Source organism: Stigmatopora argus, chromosome 14 (genome assembly GCF_051989625.1).
Source record: "Stigmatopora argus isolate UIUO_Sarg chromosome 14, RoL_Sarg_1.0, whole genome shotgun sequence".
Taxonomy (NCBI): domain Eukaryota; kingdom Metazoa; phylum Chordata; class Actinopteri; order Syngnathiformes; family Syngnathidae; genus Stigmatopora; species Stigmatopora argus.
Genome location: NC_135400.1, coordinates 2,163,591 through 2,186,793, shown reverse-complemented (window position 1 = coordinate 2,186,793; position 23,203 = coordinate 2,163,591). Strand labels below are relative to the sequence as shown.

Here is a 23,203-nt window from a genome sequence, read left to right as displayed (position 1 = left end):
CCATAGGTGTCAGTAAAATTCTTTTCTAGTTGCTAAAGAAAGCATGGTAGCTTGGCGTTATTCTAAAAGAATCTAAAAGAATACATTTCATATTTCACAATGCTTATATTAATGTATGTATTATTCATTGCTGCTAAACCTGTTTATTTATGTTCATTAGATAGAGCTAATTGTACCTGGTTTTCAAATTGTGAATGGCAGGTCAATGGACGAGATGTGGGGCGAGACCCGAGGGTGCTACAAAAGGAGCTGCAGGAAGCCAATGGAAGTGTGGTTCTTAAGATACTACCTAGTTACCATGAAAGTCTAATTCCCAGAAAGGTAAAAGAGCCCTAAACAACGCTGAAATGTGGTCAATCACATTTATTTACTGGCTCCCATTGACAACAAATAACAATAAATTTTCACTGGCGTTTTACTCCAGTTCGAATGAATGATGAGGACTCTAACAAACATGCCATCTGACATAACAGTGGATTTTATTCCAAAAATCATCACTGTCATTTGTGTTATCACATGCACTTTCTACTCATTTTATTTAATCATTCATCATCCGTACTGCACTTCCTTGCAAAGGTTGCGATGGTTGCGGGACTCTATCCCAGCTGACTTTGGGCAAAAGGCAGACCTCACCCCAGACTGGTCGCCGGTCAGTAGTAGGACAGACAGAAAGACAAACAACTAACCATTCGCGCCCACAATCCCACCACCACCGAGCCGAAATTGATCCCACACTTGCCCACACCAAAGTCTGGCGAGTCAACCACCACACTATCAGGTGGCTATTCGTTTTATTTATCACCTTTAAAGTTTCTATTAGTGTTAGGCCTACCATTAAAAAACATTTTCCTCAAGTGTATGCTGCTTAGAAATGGGCAAACAATGCTAATCTGGAGTAACTCAAATGAACCGTCGTGTTTTGATTTACAGTGTCGCAGCTTATTGTAAAAAAAACGGTCACACAACAGATAATGTAGAAGCCTCATTCACCTCGAAATTGCTTCGAACATCATCAGTCACATGAGAGTTTTCCCTTGTGTAATATCTGTTACCAAGAGCTCCCCCTCATTTTAAGTCGACAGGCGGGGTTATTTTTAGAATTACACATCTTTTATTTTTTGCCTGCGTCTACAAACATGGAATAAAAAAGTTATAATTATCTTTGTACATGTATGACCCCAATACGAGTGAGGTTGGGACGTTATGTTTATCATGAAAAAAAAACTGAAATGAAACACAAATTTGGTGGCACATTTTGTGTATATATAACTTCTTCTCAAAAAGAGCAACAGCTAACCAACGTTTTTGTCCAAGGTAAAACAATCGATGTAATCCAAGAATTTAAATAGCTAGCAATCACTATTGACTTTCAAAGTGTCTTTAAACGACAGATACAAACACTTGAATTCAATTTGTCCAAATTTAAGTTCATTAGAAACAATTTAACTCCTGAGTCAGCAAAACGGTATTTGGACGCAATGATCATATCACACATGACATACTGCCTAACAAGTTGGTCATCGGCCTGCAAGACAACACTAAAACTAATTGAAACTGTCATGTTAGCACGTCGGCCTCACAGCTCTGGGGTCCTGGGTTCAAATCCAGGGTTGGTCCACCGGTGTGGAGTTAGGAAGTTTTTCTCACTTGTCTCCTCAAATGTTTCAACCAAGATAACCTTCTTACGGTGCGAAAGGTGAATCCACATCCCTCTCTCTGCTATTTTCATGTCTGCTGGTTGGTCAGCAACACTCGGTATGGATCTTCCCACTTTGGGTTGGGCCAGTGCTTCTTCTTTGTGCTCCAGATGAGCACCCAGTCTCCTGGCACCACTGTTGGTACGTTTCCTGTTGGGAAGCACAATCTCCATCTGGTAACCTTATTTTAATGTTTCTTTAAAGATTTCCCAATATAGCCAAATTTGCCTCGTCATCTAATTCACATTGCGTACTGAATAATGGCAATTTGTATGGTCAACCAAAAAAAAATTGTCAGAAAATTTCAACCCATTTGAAGAAAACATCTACAAGAAATAGACAATACTTCTTCCCCTCACTGTCATTTAATTTGATAATATTCATATGGAGTCTTTGAAATTGATACATTGTTTTTGGGGAGATTGACCACACCTTGGTCGTGTATTGCCCTGGGGATTATGTGGAGCACAGGTACAAAAATCCCGTCCTAAAGATTTTATGTTTCGAAAACAAATTCACCCAAAAGTTGTATAGTGGCGCTGCACTCAGCACAACACCCCCTTGTTGAGACATGAGACTTCCCATAAGTCAATATAGCAGCCCACCCAAGAAAGCTTATTTACAAATTTGTTTTTTCCTCAGTGCTCGCAAAATCCTCATTTCGCAGAGCATCTTATTTGTTCATCCACACTTTAAGATTCATATGTAGGTTAGGTTAGGTTAAGTTAGAACTTTATTTCATCCCGCATTTGGGAAATGTCTTGGTTGCAGTAGCAAGACAGACACAAGACACTCAAGACATTGTAGACCTAGGTAAAAAACGAAATACCTACATGCAACAACAAAAAAGAAAGATTGGGCAGCAAAAACACAAAACGAGCAAGAGCGGACGGATCTTGGTTGCAGTAGCAAAAACGGAGACAGACACAAGAAAACACGTTGTAGAGTTGGATACAACTGGAACCACACAGGAAGTCTTCCACAAGTCTTCAACCAAGGTTTAAAATATGCAGTCACTCTTCCAAGCTTATCCACACAGTCCCTCAGTAGTGTGGAGCTGAAGAATCAACAGTAGCAGAGTACAACTCCTCGACTCCGTTTCCGGCCTGGTAAGCGCCGACAGCTCTTCCATCTTATCGGGGAGGGATCTCACTTTCCCCATTGGGCCAATGAACTGAATCAGTGCTTTAACAGATTCAGTCCTGCCCCCACTCCCCTGACCCCCAGACCAGAAGCAACTCTCCCCCTCGTTCTCCTCCTCCTCACCCTCTTCCACCGGTCTCTGCATTACTGTCGGTCAGGCAATAACACAGCTAAAGAAGATCGAGGCAAAGAAGGCTACCGGTCCAGACGGCCTCAGCTCCAGACTACTGAGAGAGTGTGCGAATCAGCTTGGCAAAGTGATTCTGCATATTTTCAACCGCAGCCTCAGTCTGCAGAAGGTCCCCACCTTGTGGAAAACTTCCTGTGTGGTTCCAGTTCCAAAGACTGCGAACCCCAGGGAGCCAAACCACTTCAGGCCGGTAGCATTAACCTCTCACCGGATCAAGATATTGGAGAGAATCATCCTCAATCACCTCAGCCCCCTGATGAATGCAGAGCTGGACCCTCTGCAGTTCGCCTATCGTCCAGGCATTAGTGTGGAAGATGCTACCACCTACCTGATGCACAGGTCTCTTTCACACCTGGAGAACACGGGAAGCAGGCTGAGAATGATGTTTTTTGACCTCTCCAGTTCAACACCATTCAGCCAGTCCTACTGAGAGGGAAACTGGAAGAGGCTGGAGTAAGGAACCACCTAGCCGCATGGATCATCGACTCCCTCATTGACAGACCACAATATGTGAGACTCCATGACTGTACGTCTGATGTGGTAGCTTGCAGCACGGGGGCCCCACAAGGCACAGTGCTCTCCCCACTCCTCTTCTCCCTCTACACATCAGACTTCAAACAAATTACAGACACCTGGCACCTCCAGAAGTTCTCTGACGACACCGCTATTGTTGGACGAGTGACGGACGGGAACGACCTGGAGTACAGGGGAGTCATCACAGCCTTTGTTGACTGGTTTAGGCAAAACCACCTCTACATCAACACCAGTAAGACAAAGGAAATGGTCATCGATTTTCGGAGGAATCCTCAACAGACCACTCAGGTGAACATCCAGGGTACAGACATTGAAATCGTGGAAAATTTTAAGTACCTGGGTGTTCACCTCAACAACACACTAGACTGGTCCACAAACATAGATGCCCTGTATAAAAGGGGCCAGTGCCGCCTTTACCTACTGAGGAGTCTACGGTCCTTTGGAGTGTGCAGGACACTGCTGAGGACTTTTTACGACACTGTGGTGGCATCTACAGTGTTTTATGCAGTGGTCTGTTGGGGATGCGGGAGCACGGAGATGGACAGGAACAGGCTGAATAAGCTGGTCAGGAGGGCCAGCTCTGTTCTGGGCTGTCCTTTGGACTCTGTAGAGGAAGTGGGAGAGCGGAGGATGCTGACCAGGATGATGTCCATCATGAACAGCACCTCCCACCCCCTGCATGAGTCTGTGGAGTCCCTCCGAAGCTCTTTTAGCAATAGACTGCGGCACCCTCATTGCAGGAAGGAGCGCTTCCGCAGAACCTTCCTCCCATCAGCTGTCAGGCTCTTTAACAAAAAAATGTTGAGATCTACCGTATGCACGCATGTACATCTTAGTGTATGTATATATGTGCTTATATATGTGTGCATGTGTATATATATATATATATATGTGTATGTACACGTATGTGTATATGTATATATATATATGTGTTTATGTACACGTATGTGTATATATATATTTCATCAACACGCTTATTTATTTATATATTTATTCATGTATTTATTTATTAACTTACTTATTACCTATCTATTTATGTCTAAAATGCCTTTCTTATTTCTGCATCCTCACCCTCTTGCTACTGTGATAACGAAATTTCCCGAATACGGGATGAATAAAGTTATCCAATCCAATCCAATAATAGATGGAATGGTTGGTCTGAAGCGTCGCTTCTTCTCCCGGCACTTTTGTCCAGCTCCAGATTCCCAGCGGCATTGAGGTGTTGCTCCTTCTGCTGCATATTGTTCACAGCTAATCCCATGTGTATGACAGTGTAGGCATGGCTGAATGGTTCCAAAAAAGTAGCAGAAAGAAGCCAGGCTAACAGAACAAAGAAAGTTTTAAAAACATTAAAGTAAAAAGTATAAAGTACTAAGTAAAGTAATAAGGAATGTATTAAGAAATATTAAAATGTAATAAAAAAGATAGAAAGGCTCTAAAACACACACAAAAAATAAGAGTGGACAGAGCTACTGCACCGGCTGCCGCCTGACGGCACCATCTTTGCTGCTCCATCTTCATTTAAATTTCATTTGATGAAATATTTCTTACATAATTTGTCACTGCCATCGCTGAAAAAGGCTTATTGGCAATTTCAGAAATCGATTCCAAATTCCCAAATATTTTCCATTTTGATATCTGATCGATTGATTATATCTTGGTGGCCAGGCAATCAAGAACACAAGAAGGACAGCCATTCACGCTCACACTTATTACCAGGGACATTTTAGAGTGTTCAGCCTAGCATGCATAACTCTGGTTTGTGGGAGGAAACAGGAGTAAACCCACAAATTCTCAGGGACACCACACATACTCCACACACTATAAGGTTAGAACCCACCCAGGATTCAATGGTAGATCTCAGAACTGTGTACTGGATGTGCCAACCACTGTTCTATTTGGCTACTCACCCACACATCGGTGGCATGCAAATTTTCATCCAAAGTGGAGACTGCCATCCCCCGCCGGGGGCTTCTTGGCAGCCCCTTTTACTGTCCTATCAGCAAAATCAATCCCGAAGGAAATAGGTAATCAATGTATTAGGTGTGTCTGCCACACATTTACAAATAGAAATTTGTTTTGGAAGTCTAACTGCAGCCATTAGTCGCGACAGTTAGTCAGCATGAGCGACTGCCATGCCAGTGGCTGTGATTAACCCTTTGTTTGGCAAAAATACAATAATGGGCAAAATTGTGACACATTGAAAACACACACACACACACAAACATTTTAACTGTTTGCATAAATTTTAACCTCCTTGTTTTGCATTAAGTTTTATACACCTCCACTAATGCTATCAGTTTAGCTGTTTGTGCATAAAAATGAGGTGGTAATAGCTCTGCTTCTAAAATTTTAGTAGCGGCCAATATATTGTATCCTGTTCTAGTTTTGCCCATTCCATTAATTCTTAGATAACCCGTCTACATATAGAATTTTGCATTACTCAGAGGTTGTTATTTCACAATTTGGAAGTGCTAATGTTGACCATATTCCGGGGGACTTTCCACGACAACGCACTCTTAACCGAACAAACAAATTTCAATTAACTTGGATGAATATATACAGACACTCAAACATACGTTTAATGTAACTTTGCACAAAACTGAATTCCAATTTTGTTTTAATTTTTTTTACCTTTGTTCTGGCCGGGTTAGTTGTTTGCCACGCCTCCACCCTCACGTTCGCTATCGATGGGCTGTTTGCTGTTGTATTCCCTTCAAAATATTCCGAAAATGATGCACACAAATGTCCTCAATAGGATAACGCACGACCACTTGCTAACGAGAAGTAGTCTTGAATGAGCGATCGCGGGAGCTAAGAGGCTAAGGAAGGAATAACAGCCTTTCCACGTATTGATTGTGGGTAATGAAGTTTTATTCTGAGAAAGGGTGCCATTGCCTATCGGTGTTGTGTGCATGAGTATACTTCATTACCCAGAAAGCCCTCTTTTTGCCCGTGCATGCGCGTTGTGCGTTTCCTGGTCGAAACTCGTCTGAATAAATCGTTCAGTGCTCGTAGATATCTGTTATACACGAAAGAGATGCGGCAAAAAAAGACAGTGCGCTACAATAATAAACAGCCTCTCATGTCATGGCCACCTGGCTTGGTCGCATCTCGAAATTTTGATTGTATCGCGGGCGAATTATTCGATCGAAATTTTCATCATACCATGAGCATGTCGTAGCTAGAGCTGATCGTAGGTCGAGGTACCACTGTACTGGGTATCAAAATATAACAAAGCACGACCGGCAACTATACCGGGAATCAAAATATAACCAAGGCACGACAGAGTCGGAGAATACCCTGGGAATCAAAATATAAGAAAGCCCCACCGAGTCGGCGACTGAATTATAAATCACGGGATACCGGTGTCGAGAGTCAACGAGGTGTAGAGGTCGCAGGGCGGAAAGGAAGCGCAAGGGATACTTTCCACTACTCCATGCCAGGGGGATTCATCAGCTGCAGGTGTGTTGACCCTGCCCACCTCGTTGGTCAATTCTGAAACACAACTGTTACCGTGGTGACAGAACATGACAGTACCCCCCTCAACGGACGCTCCCTGGCGGACCCCTGGTTCCGCAAACACATGCAGCGGAGGGCTTCTTCTAGCTCCTGGTTGGTCCTTTCTGTCTGCCCGTTGGACTGTGGATGATATCCGGACGAGCGGCTAGTAGTACCTCCGAGGGCCTTGCAAAACACCCCCCAGACTCGGGAGATAAACTGGGGCCCTCTGTCAGACACAACGTCACATGGAAGACCATAAATCCTGAAGACGTGTGTTACCAATAGGTCGGCAATCACCAGGGCTGAGGACAACTTTGGGAAACCGATTAAGTGCGCCATCTTCGAGAAGCAGTCGACCACCGTCAGAATAGCACTGTCCCCTGGAGCGAGGAAGGCCAACGACAAACTCCAGTGCGATGTGGGACCACGGGCGGGACGGAGTAATCCCGCTGGAGCCTGACGCCCAGACTGGGAACGAGCACAAACTGAACAGGCCGAGACATAGTCCATAGCGTCCTTGCGTAGGCCCGGCCACCAAAAATGCTGAGATATTAGGAAAATTGTTCGAGATACGCCTGGGTGGCAGACAAACTTGGACGAGTGGCCCCATTTAAGCACTTTGGCGCGTAGCACATCTGGCTTCCCAGTGGGGCCGCCCTCGGGTACAGCAACTCCTTGTAGCGCCCCTTAAACCAGCTGTTCGACCTCCCATCTCAGTGAGCCCACAATCAGATTCCCTGGGAGAATTGGCTCCTCAGAGGCCCCATCATCCACCAGTTCGTGGAGCCTTTAAAGGGCACCAGGTTTGGTGTTCTTCGAGCCAGGACGAAACGTGATTGTAAAATTGAAGCGTGCCAGGAACAACGCCCAACGAGCCTGGCGTGGGTTAAGGCGCTTGGCGGCTCGGAGGTATTCCAAGTTCTTGTGGTCCGTGAGGATCTGGAAAGGTGCCTCTGCCCCCTCCAACCAGTGCCTCGACTCCTTCAGCGCCTGAACAACGGCTAACAGCTCCCGGTCACCAAGGAAGGCCTAAAATGATTCTGGCTGACTTACACCGCATTACTAGGAAGTGGCGGACCTCACTATGGTTTCCGGATAATTTAACACTGAGTGGGGTAGTTACATGACTTACGTCCACCAGAAATCCCCCATTGAGATCACACACACTCTTAGTCACAGGGAGTTTAGTCAATGGGCATTCAATCGCGGCAACCATGGACGAGTCGATAAAACACTCATCTGCCCCGAATCAATGAGAGCGGTAGCTTCGAAGTTCTTTTCCCTAAAAGACACTACCGCAGATAGTTGCAGCCTCTTACTACACCGCTGCTGTCCCAAATTCCCCAACGTGCTGGATGGGGACTCACATGAAGTGCTGAAGTCCTTGGGCGTCTTTGTCCTCTCTTCCCCGGTGCGAGAAATATTGTGGGGGGTTGGAGCACGGTAGCGTGAGCGCAGTGCATCACAACTGCCCACCAGTTTGGCCGGCAAGCCGCAGTAAAAGCACAAGCCAGCTCTTTTTCTCCTCTGTTGCTCCGCTGACGGGGGACGTCCACCGCCGAGTTGCATGGGCCCCTCTGTCGTCGAGTTGGAGGACCGCTCCAGTGGTGCAATCGACTGCCGTGGGGCAGTTCCCCATAGAAGGTCGCCGGCGGTCCCAGTATTCCACAGCACGTTCCCGCTCACGGTCCCACAGATGATTATCCAGCTGGATGGCTAAAGCAATTAGCTCCTCCAGCCCGGTTGTGTCATCTCGAGCAGCCAGTTTGTCCTTGATCGCGGGGGAGAGGACATGTCGAAAAATTGCGCACAATGCCGCATCACCATATCCACGTTCCCGCTGCCAATATTCGGAATTGGATAGCGTAGTCTGCCACGGGCATATTGCCCTGACAAAGTCCTACCTGCTTCTCTGCCCCCAACTGGGTGATCGAAAACTTAACAAATTCTGCTTTAAAAGCTTTGACCGAGTTAAGGATTGTGGCTTGAGCGCTGTTTACCACCATGGCCCAAGCGGACGCCCTACCGTCGAGGAGACTCATGACATAACCACTAACACCTACCGGGGTCTCCTTGCAACGGCGGGGGTGCGGTAGGTTCGGCTCCCAAAAAAATGCTGAGGTGCTAGGTGCCACCGGGGGATTAGTGAGTTCCCTATCTTGGGTGAGGGACGTCTGCCTATCCACCTTAAGGGATAACGCACCGATCGCGTTTATCAATTCACGCAACGACTCCTGCTCCTGGCTGATCATGTGACCATGAACAGCGACCGCGAGGGTAATGTCATCCGTAGTTGCAGGATCCATTGGCCGGAGTATTCTGTTAGGAATCGCCTAGGCGATTGTAGGTGGATAAACGGCAATCACGGACGCAGAGAAATCGTTTCATCATCAGGTAGAATTTATCAAACAAAGGTATGACTGAGTCGGCGACTAAACCATAAATCAAAGTGTAACAAAAGGCACGGCCAAGTTGGCGAATATACTGGATATCAAAATATAAACAAGGCACGACAGAGTCGGAGAATACCCTCGGAATCAAAATATTACAAAGCCCGACCTAGTCGTCGACTGAATTATAAATCACGGGATACCGGGTCAAATCAAATCAAAAGCCTTTATTGTCATCATACACAGCTGCATATAACGAAATTGGTGGTGCTACTCCACAAAGTGCGTTATCCCAGTAAAAAAAAACATTAATAAGAAATATAAAAATATAAAAAGTCAACGTGGCAAGGTAAATTCTAAAATATTGCACAATCTAAGATATTGCACATTGTTATTGCACACCCCGAAGTTATTGCAGAAGGGATTGTGTGTCGTGCTAACGCAAGTTCAGAGTCCTGATGGCTGTGGGAAAAACTGTCCTTAAGTCTATTTGTCCGTGCTTTGTGAGACCTGTAGCGTCTGCCAGAGGGCAGCAGCTGAAACAGGTTGTGACCAGGGTGATATTGGTCCCTTACAATGTTCCTGGCTCTGCTGAGGTAGTGAGGGCTGGCAATGTCATCCAGTGAGGGCAGAGAGCAGCCGATGAGCTTCTGGGCAGTGTTGATCACTCTCTGCATGGCCTTTCTGTCTGCTGCCGTGCTTCCAGCGTACCACACTGTAATGCAGTATGCCAGGATGTTCTCCACAGTGGCTCTATAGAAGGTTACCAGAAGCTTAGTGTCCAAGTTGTTCCTCCTGAGTACCCTCAGGAAACTGCCGTGGTGTTAGTGGACCAGGAGAGCTTGTCGGTGACGTGGACCCCCAGGAATTTGAATAACTGGACCCTATCTAGGCATACTCCATTTATGAGGAGTGGGGCCAGATCTGTGCTGCGTTTGCGAAAGTCCAGGATTATTTCTTTAGTTTTCGTGTTGTTTAGTGTGAGATTGTTCACCAAACACCACGAAGACAGTTTGTTGACCTCATCTCTGTAAGCAGACTCATCCCCCCTGAGATGAGTCCGACCACAGTGGTGTCATCGGCAAATTTGATGATGGAGTTAGACTGGTGGGTCGGTGTACAGTCGTATGTGTACAGGGAGTACAGAAGAGGACTCAGTACACAGCCTTGAGGGGACCCAGTGCTCAGTGTAATGGAGGAAGAGAGGTGGGGACCAAGTCTAACTGTTTGTGGACAGTTGGTTAAGAGGTTCTTAATCCAGCAGCAGATGGAAGAGGATAGTCCAAGTTTGTCAGACCAGAATGTCCGGTATTATAGTGTTGAAGGCTGAGCTATAGTCAATGAAAAGCATCCTCAAATATTTCCCATGGTGCTCCCAGCGGCTCACTGCTGTGTGTAGAGCTACGGCGATGGCGTCCTCAGTGGACCTGTTTGCTCTAAAGGCAAACTGTTGAGGATCAAGTGAGGGAGGGATTGTATCCCTGATGTGGCGGGCGACCAACTTTTCAAAGCACTTCATGATCACAGGCGTAAGTGCAACAGGCCTATAATCATTCAGGCTGTTAATGGTTGGCTTTTTAGGGACAGAGATAATAGTGGCAGATTTCAGGCAGGATGGGATGATTGTTGCAGGGAACAATTGAAAATCTTCGTGAAAACCCCAGTCAGCTGGTCAGCCCAGGCTTTGAGCACCTTCCCAGGTACTCTGTCTGGGCCAGCAGCCTTCTTGGTGTTCACAGTCCGCAGTACCTGTCTCACTTTATGTTCCTGAAGCTTCAGTGTACTGCTGCAGGGTGGTGGTGGATGTGTTGAGACTGAATACGATTTGTCAGTCTCAAAGCAGGCAAAGAAACGGTTCAGTTCCTCTGCTAGTGAGGTATCTGCGTTAACATTAACGTTATTTTCTGTGAAGTACTCCTCAATTTTCCTTGTATATGCTGCCTTGGCCTTTTTAATGCCTCTCTTCAGGTCTGCTCTGGCAGCGCTGTATTCTAACTTGTCCCCTGACCTCAAGGCGGTGTTACGGCATTTGATGAGTGCCTGTGTCTCACTGGTCATCCAGGGTTTTTGGTTAGGAAAAACCTGGATACGTTTATTAACAGTGACAGTGTCCTTACAGTTTTTGATGTAGGAAAGTGCAGTGTCCGTGTAGTCCTGGCTTGTGGCGTTCAAAAAGTTCCCAAATGGTGCGGGGAAAAAAGTCCTACAGCTGAGAAAGGGCGTCCTCAGGCCATGTTTTTATTATCTTTATTTGTGGCCTTGTTAAACTCCGGAGTGGGGTGTATGAGGGGGTGAGGGACAGGCAGAGATGGTCGAATCGAGCAAGGTGAGGGAGGGGTGTGGCTCTATAAACATGTTTGATGTTAGAATAAACATGGTCTAGAGTTTTATCTCCTCTGGTGTGACACTTCACGTACTGGATAAACTTAGGCAGAACAGTCTTTAAACATGCTTTGTTGAAGTCACCGGCGACAATAAAGACTCCATCGGGGTGGTCAAGCTGCTGTTTGTTTACAGTCGCTAGCAGGAGGCTAAGTGCCGTGCTAATGTTAGCATCCGGTTGGATGTAATTAGCCATTACGATGACGATTGTTAGCTCCCTAGGTGGATAGAAGGGCCTCCACCGAACTGCCAAGAGCTCTAAATAAGGGGAACAGTGAGTGTTAATGATCCTACTGTTGCAGCACCAGTCATTGTGTATGTGCACCCATGCGCGCCGCCATCTTAGATCGAAAGTCTCAACGAGGTTTAGGGGTCGCAGGGCGGCAAGCAAGGAAGTGCAAGGGATACATTGCAATACTCCGGCAAAGGCTGGTTGTGGCAGGCGTCCATAAATTTCAGCGGGATTCATCAGTTGCAGGTGTGTTGACCCTATTCTGAAACAAAACTGTTACCGTGGCGACAGAACATGACAGGCACAAGTTGTTTTCATGTTTTTTATCATTAAAACCCAAATAGTTCTTAATATTTAATATCTAATTTGCAAAACACCCCCATATTATTAACCTCTCCAAGGTGGGCAGGACAGCTAAATCTGAGTTCTTCCTGCAACCGACTCGTCTCATCCCCACTAAGGAGACAATGTTTACGTAAGATAGGAGCAGTACTCTGTTGCCCGCTGTCACGACAATTAAAACCAACAATATGCAAATTAGAGAAAAATAACCTTTAACTGGGCAAATCTCAATGATAAATTTTAGTGTTCGATGAAATGACTCACAAATTGTTTCCAATATGCCATAATATTGTCCATTTTTTCATCCTTTTCTCTCTAAACAGCTTATCACTAATGTTGAAGTATTTTTGAATAATATTCAAGAAAAATATTAATACTTTTATCCCCGATAGCTAGTTTAGCATTAAATATGAAGGAGGTGAAAACCCCAATGTAAATTTTGCTCACTCCTTTAAGAGCCCATTGAATCAACAAATTGGTCAAAAATGACTATCTTGCTCTGTTCCCTATTTTGAAGCCAAACTAACGAATCTTTCACCAAACAAAGAAATGATGACTGAATCGAAGATACGGCTTATATGTGCATAAAAACACGACATGCACGAAACTGCAAGTTGACGACAGTGCTATGGCGCCGTGACGTCATGACGCAAGATAATGCGGCCGATACGGTCTTTCATTTCAAAATAAAGAAAAAATTAACAGATAAAACGTTAAACAAAATTTATTTTGACGTCTAAGAAAATAATTCAAGGAAAAAATAAACAGTATCTTCCATAAAATGTGAAAAAACTCACGTTCCCGTCACTGTTCGCTCGGGGCACGGCCATCTGACCGTAGTTAAACGTCCTCAGACTGGCCTGATGTGAGTACACTTACTTGTGTCTGCTATTGCTCGCTCACGGCGCCGCCATCTTACCGTGGTTAAATGTGCTCTGACTACCGTTTACCATGTCAGTACATCACAATAGTTAAGGCTGATCGAAGGTCTTGCGGTTGATCGTCAAAATATAAACCTTGATATCTGCGTAATCTGTATGCTATTTTTGCACCCAGAGACTTGGTGAACACTACATATACCGCTATGGGCATATTTCCGGGTTGTGCTTACGTTACTTCCTTTTGGAATTTGTCTACGTGCAAACTACAGCCTCCCTTTCGGAACACAGAAAGGAAATGATTGTACATTTGTGATTATGAAATAAGACAAAATTCCACTTTGATTTTTTTCTTTTTATTTCTTGTTCGAACGTGACAACTATTGGAGTCATATGAACCATTGAAAAAATATATCAAAAATATATTTCGACATTAGAAGGAATTTGGCCGCCACATGTTAAACTTCTGGTAAGAAAATTGTAATTTATGTCATTAAAAAGCATCAGGTTCTGATCAAGATAGACAGTATCTCAGAAATACCATGTGTGATGATCTTTCTTAAGATTTTCCCTTCAAAGTAATACATTTGTACTCTTTATTAAAACCATAAATATGAAGGTGAAAATTGTGAATCAAGGGGGGCGGCTTATACGCGAGAAATTGTAAAAATTTTAAGGGAATTTTCAAGGTGTGGCTAATACGCGCGGGCGGCTTATATGCGAGTAAATACGGTATGTGGAGCACTGATCGAACAATTCCTTCCAAGAAATGTTATTTTTTAGAAAACAAAATAACCCAAAAGTTGTTTAGTGGCGCTACAGTCAGCCCCCCCCCCCCCTTGTTGCGACATGAGTCTTCCCATGAGTCGATATAGTAGCCCACCGAAGAAAGTTTATCTACAAATTTGGCAGCCGATTCGGGGCCGATGGAGGCTCAGGATTACCTCGTAGTCGGGAGAGTAGCCAGGATAGAGGGAGTGGGGGAAGCGGCCAATAATCGGGGGAGTGGGAACTGGATGGCTGGCATCGGCGCGAGTGTCGGTGGCTTGTCGCTGGGTCCATGCTGGTCGAATCGTTCTGTTAGGTCTTTGGGGAGACGTCGAGGCGAGGTACAAGGAATTAGGACCAATGTTCCCTCTAAGATGCGCGCGTGCGCAATTGCGCACTACTCTCGTCTTCTTCGCGCAGCAGCAATCATATGGCGCGCGGTAAATAAAATCCAAACTTTTTTTATTTATTTTTTATTTTTTTTATTTTTAATTTTTTACCCCTTTCCCCATGATGGCGCCGTTGACGCGGCAGCCAGTGGCAGTAGCTCTGTCCACTCTTATGTTTTTCGTGTTTTACAGCCCTTCTATCAAGCGGTGAAATCGGGTGAGAACTGTCTAAATCTACTGTGTATGGTTGTGTGCGTGCATGCGTGCGTGTCTGTGTGTCTAGTATGTGTGATCGTTTGTCTTCAACCTACACAATGGACTATAAATGGAAATTAGCCCTCGGCTACAATCGTACATATATATGTTCATTAACATGAATATAAATATGTTCATTAATATGTGCTATCCCTTATTAAATAAATCAAAGCAAAATCATGGAAAAATATTGCATATAAATGGAAACTTGGCTATCTCAAGTGACACATTCAGCAGAAAAGTCATTTGAACGAGAATGAGAAGTGAGAAGGACAGATGTGTAAAATAAGTTAAAATTTAAGTCGGATTTGTACATATTCTAATGGCATTTATGATGTTTTATTCATAGATATTTTTTCATTCATTTTCTGAACCGCTTTATCCACTTTATCACTCGCGGGGGGGGTGCTGGAGCCTATCCCTGCTGACTTTGGGCCAGGAGCCTTTCCCTGCTGACTTTGGGCCAGGAGCCTATCCCTGCTGACTTTGGGCCAGGGGCGGGGGACACCCTGTATCGGTGGGCAGCCAATCGCAGGGCACAAGGAGACGGACAGCCATGCACACTCAGACCTATACCTAGGGGCAATTTTAGAGCCTCCAATCAGCCTACAATGCATCTTTTTGGGATGTGGGAGGAAATCGGAGTACTCAGAGAAAACCCACGCAGGCCCAGGGAGAATATGCAAATTCAACACAGGTGGACCGACCTGGATTTGAACCCAGGACCCCAGAGCTGTGAGGCCGATGCGCGAACCACTCAGCCACCGGGCCGCCCATTCATAGATATTAATCATTACATTTTATTATTACTAAATCATTTATGTGTAGTAGACATGCACCTGGTGTGTGCCCATAGCGAGCAATGATGATGTTGCTCACACTGGTACTCAGTGTGCTTAGGGAGGTTGTCTTTCTGCCCAGACAAACAAAAAATTAGAGGGAACATTGATTAGGACCCAATCGCAGGGAAGCAGGCGAGGACGAGGGAAGTAGTGCTCATACCAAAACTTTAACAACTTAGGCAGGATCTTAGAAAATAACACAGATTTAGAAATCAAAACACAAAACCAAACCTGATTAGCAAAAACACGGGGAATGGCAAGGGAAGTGAAGCAGACGATCCGACACATGACATAACAATCAGCTGGGTTTAAATAGACTGACATGTATTGACGAGACAATTAGGAACACCTGGGAAACACACGAGGGAGCAGGCAGGGAATACCAGGGGCGGAGAAACAACAGCTGAAAACAATGGGCAATCACTTAGACAGGACACCAGGGGGAAAGCATAAAACCAAGCAGCCCTAACCACGGTAACTTAAACTCTTAGTATTGTTATATTTTAATAGATACATTTATTATTTTAGTCTGTTCTCATAGCGGCCGTACGACTTTTGTCTCAAACGCAAACTGGTTTGAATTCTCATAGGTGGGTTCACTGAACCCACAGATTATTTTTAGGCGCAGACCGGGATTGATAGTGCGTTTCCTCCTGATGCATTTTTCGGAGGTTGTAACTTCAATTCTACCGGCACGCTAAACCTGAAATAACGAAGTTACAATTAACTTGCGGCTGTTGGTCTCATCTGACCAGTTCACACTTGTGTTAGCTTCCAGACTAAAAAGCACTCGAGGTTCCTCCACGAGATAAACAGCTCAGAATAACGGCCGAGGGGAAACTGCCTTCTTTTTCCTTCCTTCCAATGAAATTCCAATCAGCTGTTTAACAGCTTTGACTTGAGTCATTTTTTATATAAAACACACAAAGACTTTGGTCTTCGTGCAAGTGAGGTCTCACCTCCTCCCTTTTTCAACACAGGTCCTTTTTTGCCTGGGAGGTTCAGAACCACAGCATCGATGCCAGCCACTCACACATACACCGTATGGCCAATCAAATAGTATGAAATCCAGCGGCGGGCCGTGAATTTCTAAGCAACGCCTTCAATTCTATATCTGAATCAATCCAACCCTCAAAAACTATTTTATGGCTATAAAACCTCTACTGCAGCTACAGCTGCGACACATAAAAAATCATCAATACTAACCTCATACAATTGAAATAATATTTAGGAATATAGCCATATTTTACTCACCAAAAATCTTTATTTGTACAAAAAATCCATCGTCCTTTCTTTCCTCCTTCTTTTCTATCGCCATCGAAGCTAATGCTGAAAGTTGAGCCTGTCCTGTCGTATTTCTGGCATACATTTTTTTTCGATTTAGTGCTGAAAATGTTCGTTCCCGGTTATGACAGGCTTGCTTGCTTCTGAGTTGTCCGACCTTTCTTAATGATGTCCAGCTTTTCTTGAAAAGTCCGTCTTGAAAATGGCTTCGACAGTAAATCTGCAAACAAATAAATTTCTTCTCCCCCTTCAGCCATTGCGGGTTGACAAAACCACTATTAAATCAACACAACAATATATTTGTTTGTGAAGCTCGCTCAAGATACAGTTTGGTAGCTCTGGCTAGTCCACTCTATCACTAGCCAATCATAGTTGGTGAAAGCTATGACGTATTCCTATGCCTGCGAGAAGGCAATGACGTATCCCTACGCCTGCGAGAAGCCGTTGGTGTCGTCAAGTCGAAATCTGATTGGTTAAAGCAACAGTTTTATCCATGCTTATTTTATGCTGCAGGGCCTGCCGAACTGATCGTGAAGGCCTCAAGGCAGATTTCTGACCCTGGCAACAAATAATAGCTGAAATGTGATTGGTTAGATGCTTAAATATGAAAACACATCTGGAAGCAGCTCAACCAGTGGAAAAGCAATTAAAGAAAGCTGACAGACAATTTGGAATTATTTTCTAAGTATTCATGGACAAAACATAATCAACACCAGTCTGTGGTTCAGAAATTTTTTTAGGCCAGCAGAGAAGGCCTTGCAAGCCCTGACGGTCCACCACTGAAGAAATCTTACCTCTTTTTCCGGCCGTGGATTTCGCAATACGGTGCGCGGTGAGCAGCCAGCATGCGACGCCTTCCACTTTGGCATCCTGCCGACAACGCCAATTGTTGGAGTGGAAAAATGCAGAGCGTGCTCTGGTTGCAGACAGGAAGCAAGGCCTACTTTATTGAAAAACTCGACGTCTAGAACAGTGAAGGACATACCCCGTCCTTCGCAATCGCGTCTGGCATCTGAGCACACTACAGTGAGAACATGAAGGACATCTGCCCTCCGTCAGCGTTTCGGCAATGTCTGATATCTTTAAGGCCAGCCTGACCCTGGCTTATGAACACATGTTGCTATCTTCCACAGTAGGTGTTATCTAGACTAACAGGCACCTCAATATTCCACAATATTACTGGTTTTTAATGTCTAAATTTGGATTTTTAATTTGGTTTTAGAGCTGTGAAAAAGAAGGAATTTGTATTTTCACTGAGACATACATAACTAAACAACATATCCAACCTACCCCAACCCACAACATTGATTATTGTTCTTTACATGTGATTTTTCATAGATGTTCTTTAAATGTCACTATGACTATAACCCAGTTAGTGACAATCTGATCCCCTGCAAGGAGGCTGGCTTGAGGTTCAAGGCAGGAGACATCCTTCAGATCGTGAACCAGGATGATGCCAACTGGTGGCAGGTGAAGTACAAAATTATGTTTGTACACCTTTATACATGAGAAACAGTACACCTTAAAAGCTACATTTCAACACATGCAGAACGGCTCCGATCTACTGGATCAAATACGCGCCATTTTGTAACTGCAAACCCTGCGTTTGCTTTGTGTTTCTATTGCATTGCCGCGTTCGTATTCACAAGGCTTCCACATCACTTCTTTTGTGCCAAGCAAAACAAATAAAAAGCAAATGAAGAGTGTGTTCCAATAGGAACATAATTAGGCATGCATTTTGCAAAACATTATCAGTTTGACCTTCAAAAATGGCACCTGCAAAGAGATACGCTTACGAGTCTCAGTTCAAAATGGAAGCTATATGCTACTTGGAAGAACATGGAAATCGAGCTGCATCGAGGGACTTCAACAAAAATGAGTCCATGGTTTGCAATTGGAGGGAACTGGAAAATCAGTTTCGACAATAAAAAAGACAATGCTGAGTTTCCGCAGATCTGAGGTGAACGGCTTGGGAGCGATCAGTGACTGATTGCAGACATACTAGTTATACAAAGACTGTCAGGACGTGTCGGATGAGTTACGCGACGATTTGTGAATGGCTTGTCGATGCTGGGCTGAAGTGGTGTGTAGCAAGGTGAGTTTTTTTCTAAGCTGGTCAGCATCACATTTACAAAAGCCCACGGCCAAAACTCTGACTGACAGCGAGATGGAAACATGCGTGTTGAATGGCGAACTCGCTCACTTGGCCGAAGACTTTAAGTTGGATACAGAAGATGAGGATTTTTAGATGTTTGAATGCTTTGACATGAGCACACATCACGTCAATAAAGCAAAATCGAATTTACTTTTTCGCCTGCTGCCTTTTTTTAAACTAGCATTTGGATTGGATAACTTTATTCATCCCGTATTCGGGAAATTTTGTTGTCACAGTAGCAAGAGGGTGAGGATGCAGGAATAGGAAAGGCATTTTAGACATAAATAGATACTTAAAAGTAAGTTAATAAATAAATACATGAATAAATATATAAATAAATAAGCGTGTTGCTTAGCACATATATACATACATACACATAAATATACATGCATGCATACGGTAGGTCTCAACACAGCCATTTTTTTGTTAAAGAGCCTGACAGCTGATGGGAGGAAGGATCTGCGGAAGCGCTCCTTCCTGCAATGAGGGTGCCGCAGTCTATTGCTAAAAGAGCTTCGGAGGGACTCCACAGACTCATGCAGGGGGTGGGAGGTGCTGTCCATGATGGACATCATCCTGGTCAGCATTCTCCGCTCTCCCACTTCCTCCACAGAGTCCAGAGGACAGCCCAGAACAGAGCTGGCCCTCCTGACCAGCTTATTCAGCCTGTTCCTGTCCCTCTCCGTGTTCCCGCATCCCCAACAGAGCACTGCATAAAACACTGTAGATGCCACCACAGTGTCGTAGAAAGTCCTCAGCAGTGTCCTGCACACTCCAAAGGACCGTAGACTCCTCAGTAGGTAGAGGCGGCTCTCGCCCCTTTTGTACAGGGCATCTATGTTTGTGGACCAATCTATTTTTGTTGTTGAGGTGAACACCCAGGTACTTAAAATTCTCCACGATTTCAATGTCTGTACCCTGGATGTTCACCTGAGTGGTCTGTTGAGGATTCCTCCGAAAATCGATGACCATTTCCTTTGTCTTACTGGTGTTGATGTAGAGGTGGTTTTGCCTACAACAGTCAACAAAGGCTGTGATGACTCCCCTGTACTCCAGGTCGTTCCCGTCCGTCACTCGTCCAATAATAGCGGTGTCGTCAGAGAACTTCTGGAGGTGGCAGGTGTCTGTATGTTGGAAATCCGATGTGTAGAGGGAGAAGAGGAGTGGGGAGAGCACTGTGCCTTGTGGGCCCCCCGTGCTGCAAGCTACCACATCAGACATACAGTCCTGGAGTCTCACATATTGTGGTCTGTCAGTGAGGAGGTCGATGATCCATGCAGCTAGGTGGTTCCTTACTCCAGCCTCTTCCAGTTTCCCTCTCAGTAGGACCGGCTGAATGGTGTTGAACGCACTGGAGAGGTCAAAAAGCATCATTCTCAGCGTGCTTCCCGTGTTCTCCAGGTGTGAAAGAGACCTGTGCATCAGGTAGGTGGTAGCATCTTCCACACCAATACCTGGACGATAGGCGAACTGCAGAGGGTCCAGCTCTGCATTCATCAGGGGGCTGAGGTGATTGAGGATGATTCTCTCTAATGTCTTGATCAGGTGAGAGGTTAATGCTACCGGCTTGAAGTGGTTTGGCTCCCTGGGGTTCGCAGTCTTTGGAACTGGAACCACACAGGAAGTTTTCCACAAGGTGGGGACCTTCTGCAGACTGAGGCTGAGGTTGAAAATATGCAGAATCACTTTGCCAAGCTGATTCGCACACTCTCAGTAGTCTGGAGCTGAGGCCGTCTGGACCGGTAGCCTTCTTTGCCTCGATCTTCTTTAGCTGTGTTATTGCCTGATCGACAGTAATGCAGAGACCGGTGGAAGAGGGTGAGGAGGAGGAGAACGAGGGGGAGAGTTGCTAATGGTCTGGGGGTCAGGGGAGTGGGGGCAGGACTGAATCTGTCAAAGAACTGGTTCAGTTCATTGGCCCACTCCCTGCCGCCAGACTCCGGGTCTCTCTCGCTGTTGCCTCCATGGCCCGAAATGGTCCTCAAGCTCCTCCAGACCTCTTTGGTGTTGCCTCTCTGGAGTTGGTTCTCCAGCTTCCTCCTGTAGATGGTCTTACCCTTCCTTATCTCTCTCTTCAGCTCCTTCTGGACCATTTTCAGGCTCTCTTTCTCCCCAGACCTAAAAGCCCTCTTCTTCTTGTTCAGGAGGGCCCTTAGATCCCTGGTGACCCACGGCTTATTGTTGGAGAAACAACGGACCTTCTTAGAGGGTACAATGTTCTCAACACAGAAGTTAATATAATCTGTGATGCAGTGGGTCAAGCTGTCAATGTCATTACCATGTGAATTGCACAGCACCTCCCAGTTAGTGGTCTCAAAACAGTCCCTCAGTACCATGCTGGTCTCCTCGGTCCATCTTTGTATGATCCTCGTGGTAGGTTTTATTTTCCTCACCATAGGGATGTAGGTGGGGATCAGATGGACCAGGTTGTGGTCTGAGCGGCCCAGTTGGGGGAGGGGGACTGAGCTGTATGCCTCCTTTGTGTTGGCATACAGCAGGTCCAGAGTTTTTTGTTCCCTGGTGTGGCACTTCACATACTGAGTGAAGGTGGGGTGAGTAGAAGCCAAGGAAGCATGGTTAAAATCACCAGAGATAAGAAGGAGAGACTGGGGGTGTGACGTTTGCAGCCGGGACACAGTGGCGTGAAGCAGCTCGCGGGCGACTGTCGCATCGGCCGAGGGACGTATACACGCAGTTATTATGATAACGTGTGAGAACTCCCGGGGGATGTAAAACGGCCTGATGCTAACAGTTACTAGCTCGATATCTCGAGTGCAGAGTCGCTCCTTCACAGTAATGTGCCCGGGGCTGCACCATCTACTATTAATAAAAACAGCTAGTCCCCCCCCCCCCTTTCTTCCTACCGCTCTCCTCAGCATCTCTGTCTGCCCTCACCAGCTGAAAACCGTCCAAGGAGACGAGAGAGTCCGGAATTAGTTCATTCAGCCAGGTCTCCGTGAAGCACATAATGCAGATATTCCGATATTGTCGTTGTTGTTTGGTCAGCGCCGTTAGCTCTTCCATCTTATTGGGGAGAGATCTTACGTTCCCCATAATAATAGATGCAATGCTGGGTCTGAAGCGTCGCTTTCTCTCCTGACATTTTCGTCCAGCTCTCCATCCTCTTCTCTTCCTCTTTAACTCCGCGGGGAGGTCCAGGTCCAGGGGAATCCAGGTGTTGCGTAGCGCTAACAGCTGATCCTTTGTGTAAAACAGCGGAGGCATGGCTGAGTGGGTCAAAATATAATGTCCATAATTTGCAAATATAAACTAAACTAATAGCTCAAAGACTGCCTCTCGCACAACTTGAGTCTTGGAGTAGAGTCTTGAAAGTAAAGTTTTAAAACATTAAAGTTTGGAATATAATATATAAAGCAAAGTAACAAGTAAAATCCTAAGAGACAATAAAACGTAAAAATAAAGGATAAAAAAGCTCTAAAAAAGCCCTAAAAACACAGAATACGAGTGAAGGTATAGGGAGCCACTGCAACTAGCAGCCGCTTTGAACAGCGCCTATGATGACATGCATGATGGTGTACTATGTTTCATGCTATCACTACCATATGTTGCGCCCCAATGAGTTGAAGCCTCTTGTGTAAATATTAGTTGATATTTTGCATCGTGTTTCATCTGATTGAGACAAAAATTTGTCAGGTTTGTCACCAGTCAAATAACTGTACACTACCTTTTCCTAGTGAGTCCCATGTCCCAAGTCAAAATTTTTGTTTGCCTTATATTGAGAAATGTCCATTCCCTTTCTTTGTTTTACTTTGTCTTCAAAAAGGGAATTTAATTTTGATAATCAAATGACAATAACATTCTCAAAGAAGACCCTGTTTCAAACAACGTTGCTTTCTATTAAAAAACTGAAGTGTGCAAACATGAAAATTCACAAAGTAATACTATAGCCAAATATTTACAATAAAATGTATATTTAAGCTTTTCTTTCAGTTAAAACTCTTCAAAAGAAAAAGCTCAGCTACAACTTCAAAGCAGCAGCTGCATTACATTTGTTACGTCCTCGGGAGACGTCAAGGTGAGGTAGGAGGGATTAGGATCCAGTCGCGGGGAAGCACGAGGGACCTTACAAAATAACAAGGACTTGGGAAACAAAACATGAAACCAAACCGGACTAGGGAAAACACGTGGAATCGAGGAACAAGGTAATGTGGATGCATGGTAAGGGAATTTAGGCAGATGATCCGACAACAATACACT

General features: G+C 45.0%; 1 protein-coding gene across 1 annotated transcript in view; it reads left to right on the top strand.

The window, feature by feature from the left end:
- LOC144088422 (MAGUK p55 subfamily member 2-like) overlaps positions 1-23,203 on the top strand; it is a 110,376-nt gene that overhangs the window by 51,590 nt on the left and 35,583 nt on the right. Inside the window, exons 6-7 of the mRNA XM_077618822.1 lie at positions 202-321; positions 18,169-18,300. Coding sequence (XP_077474948.1) covers positions 202-321; positions 18,169-18,300 — 252 coding nt within the window. The remainder of the gene's footprint in view (positions 1-201; positions 322-18,168; positions 18,301-23,203) is intronic.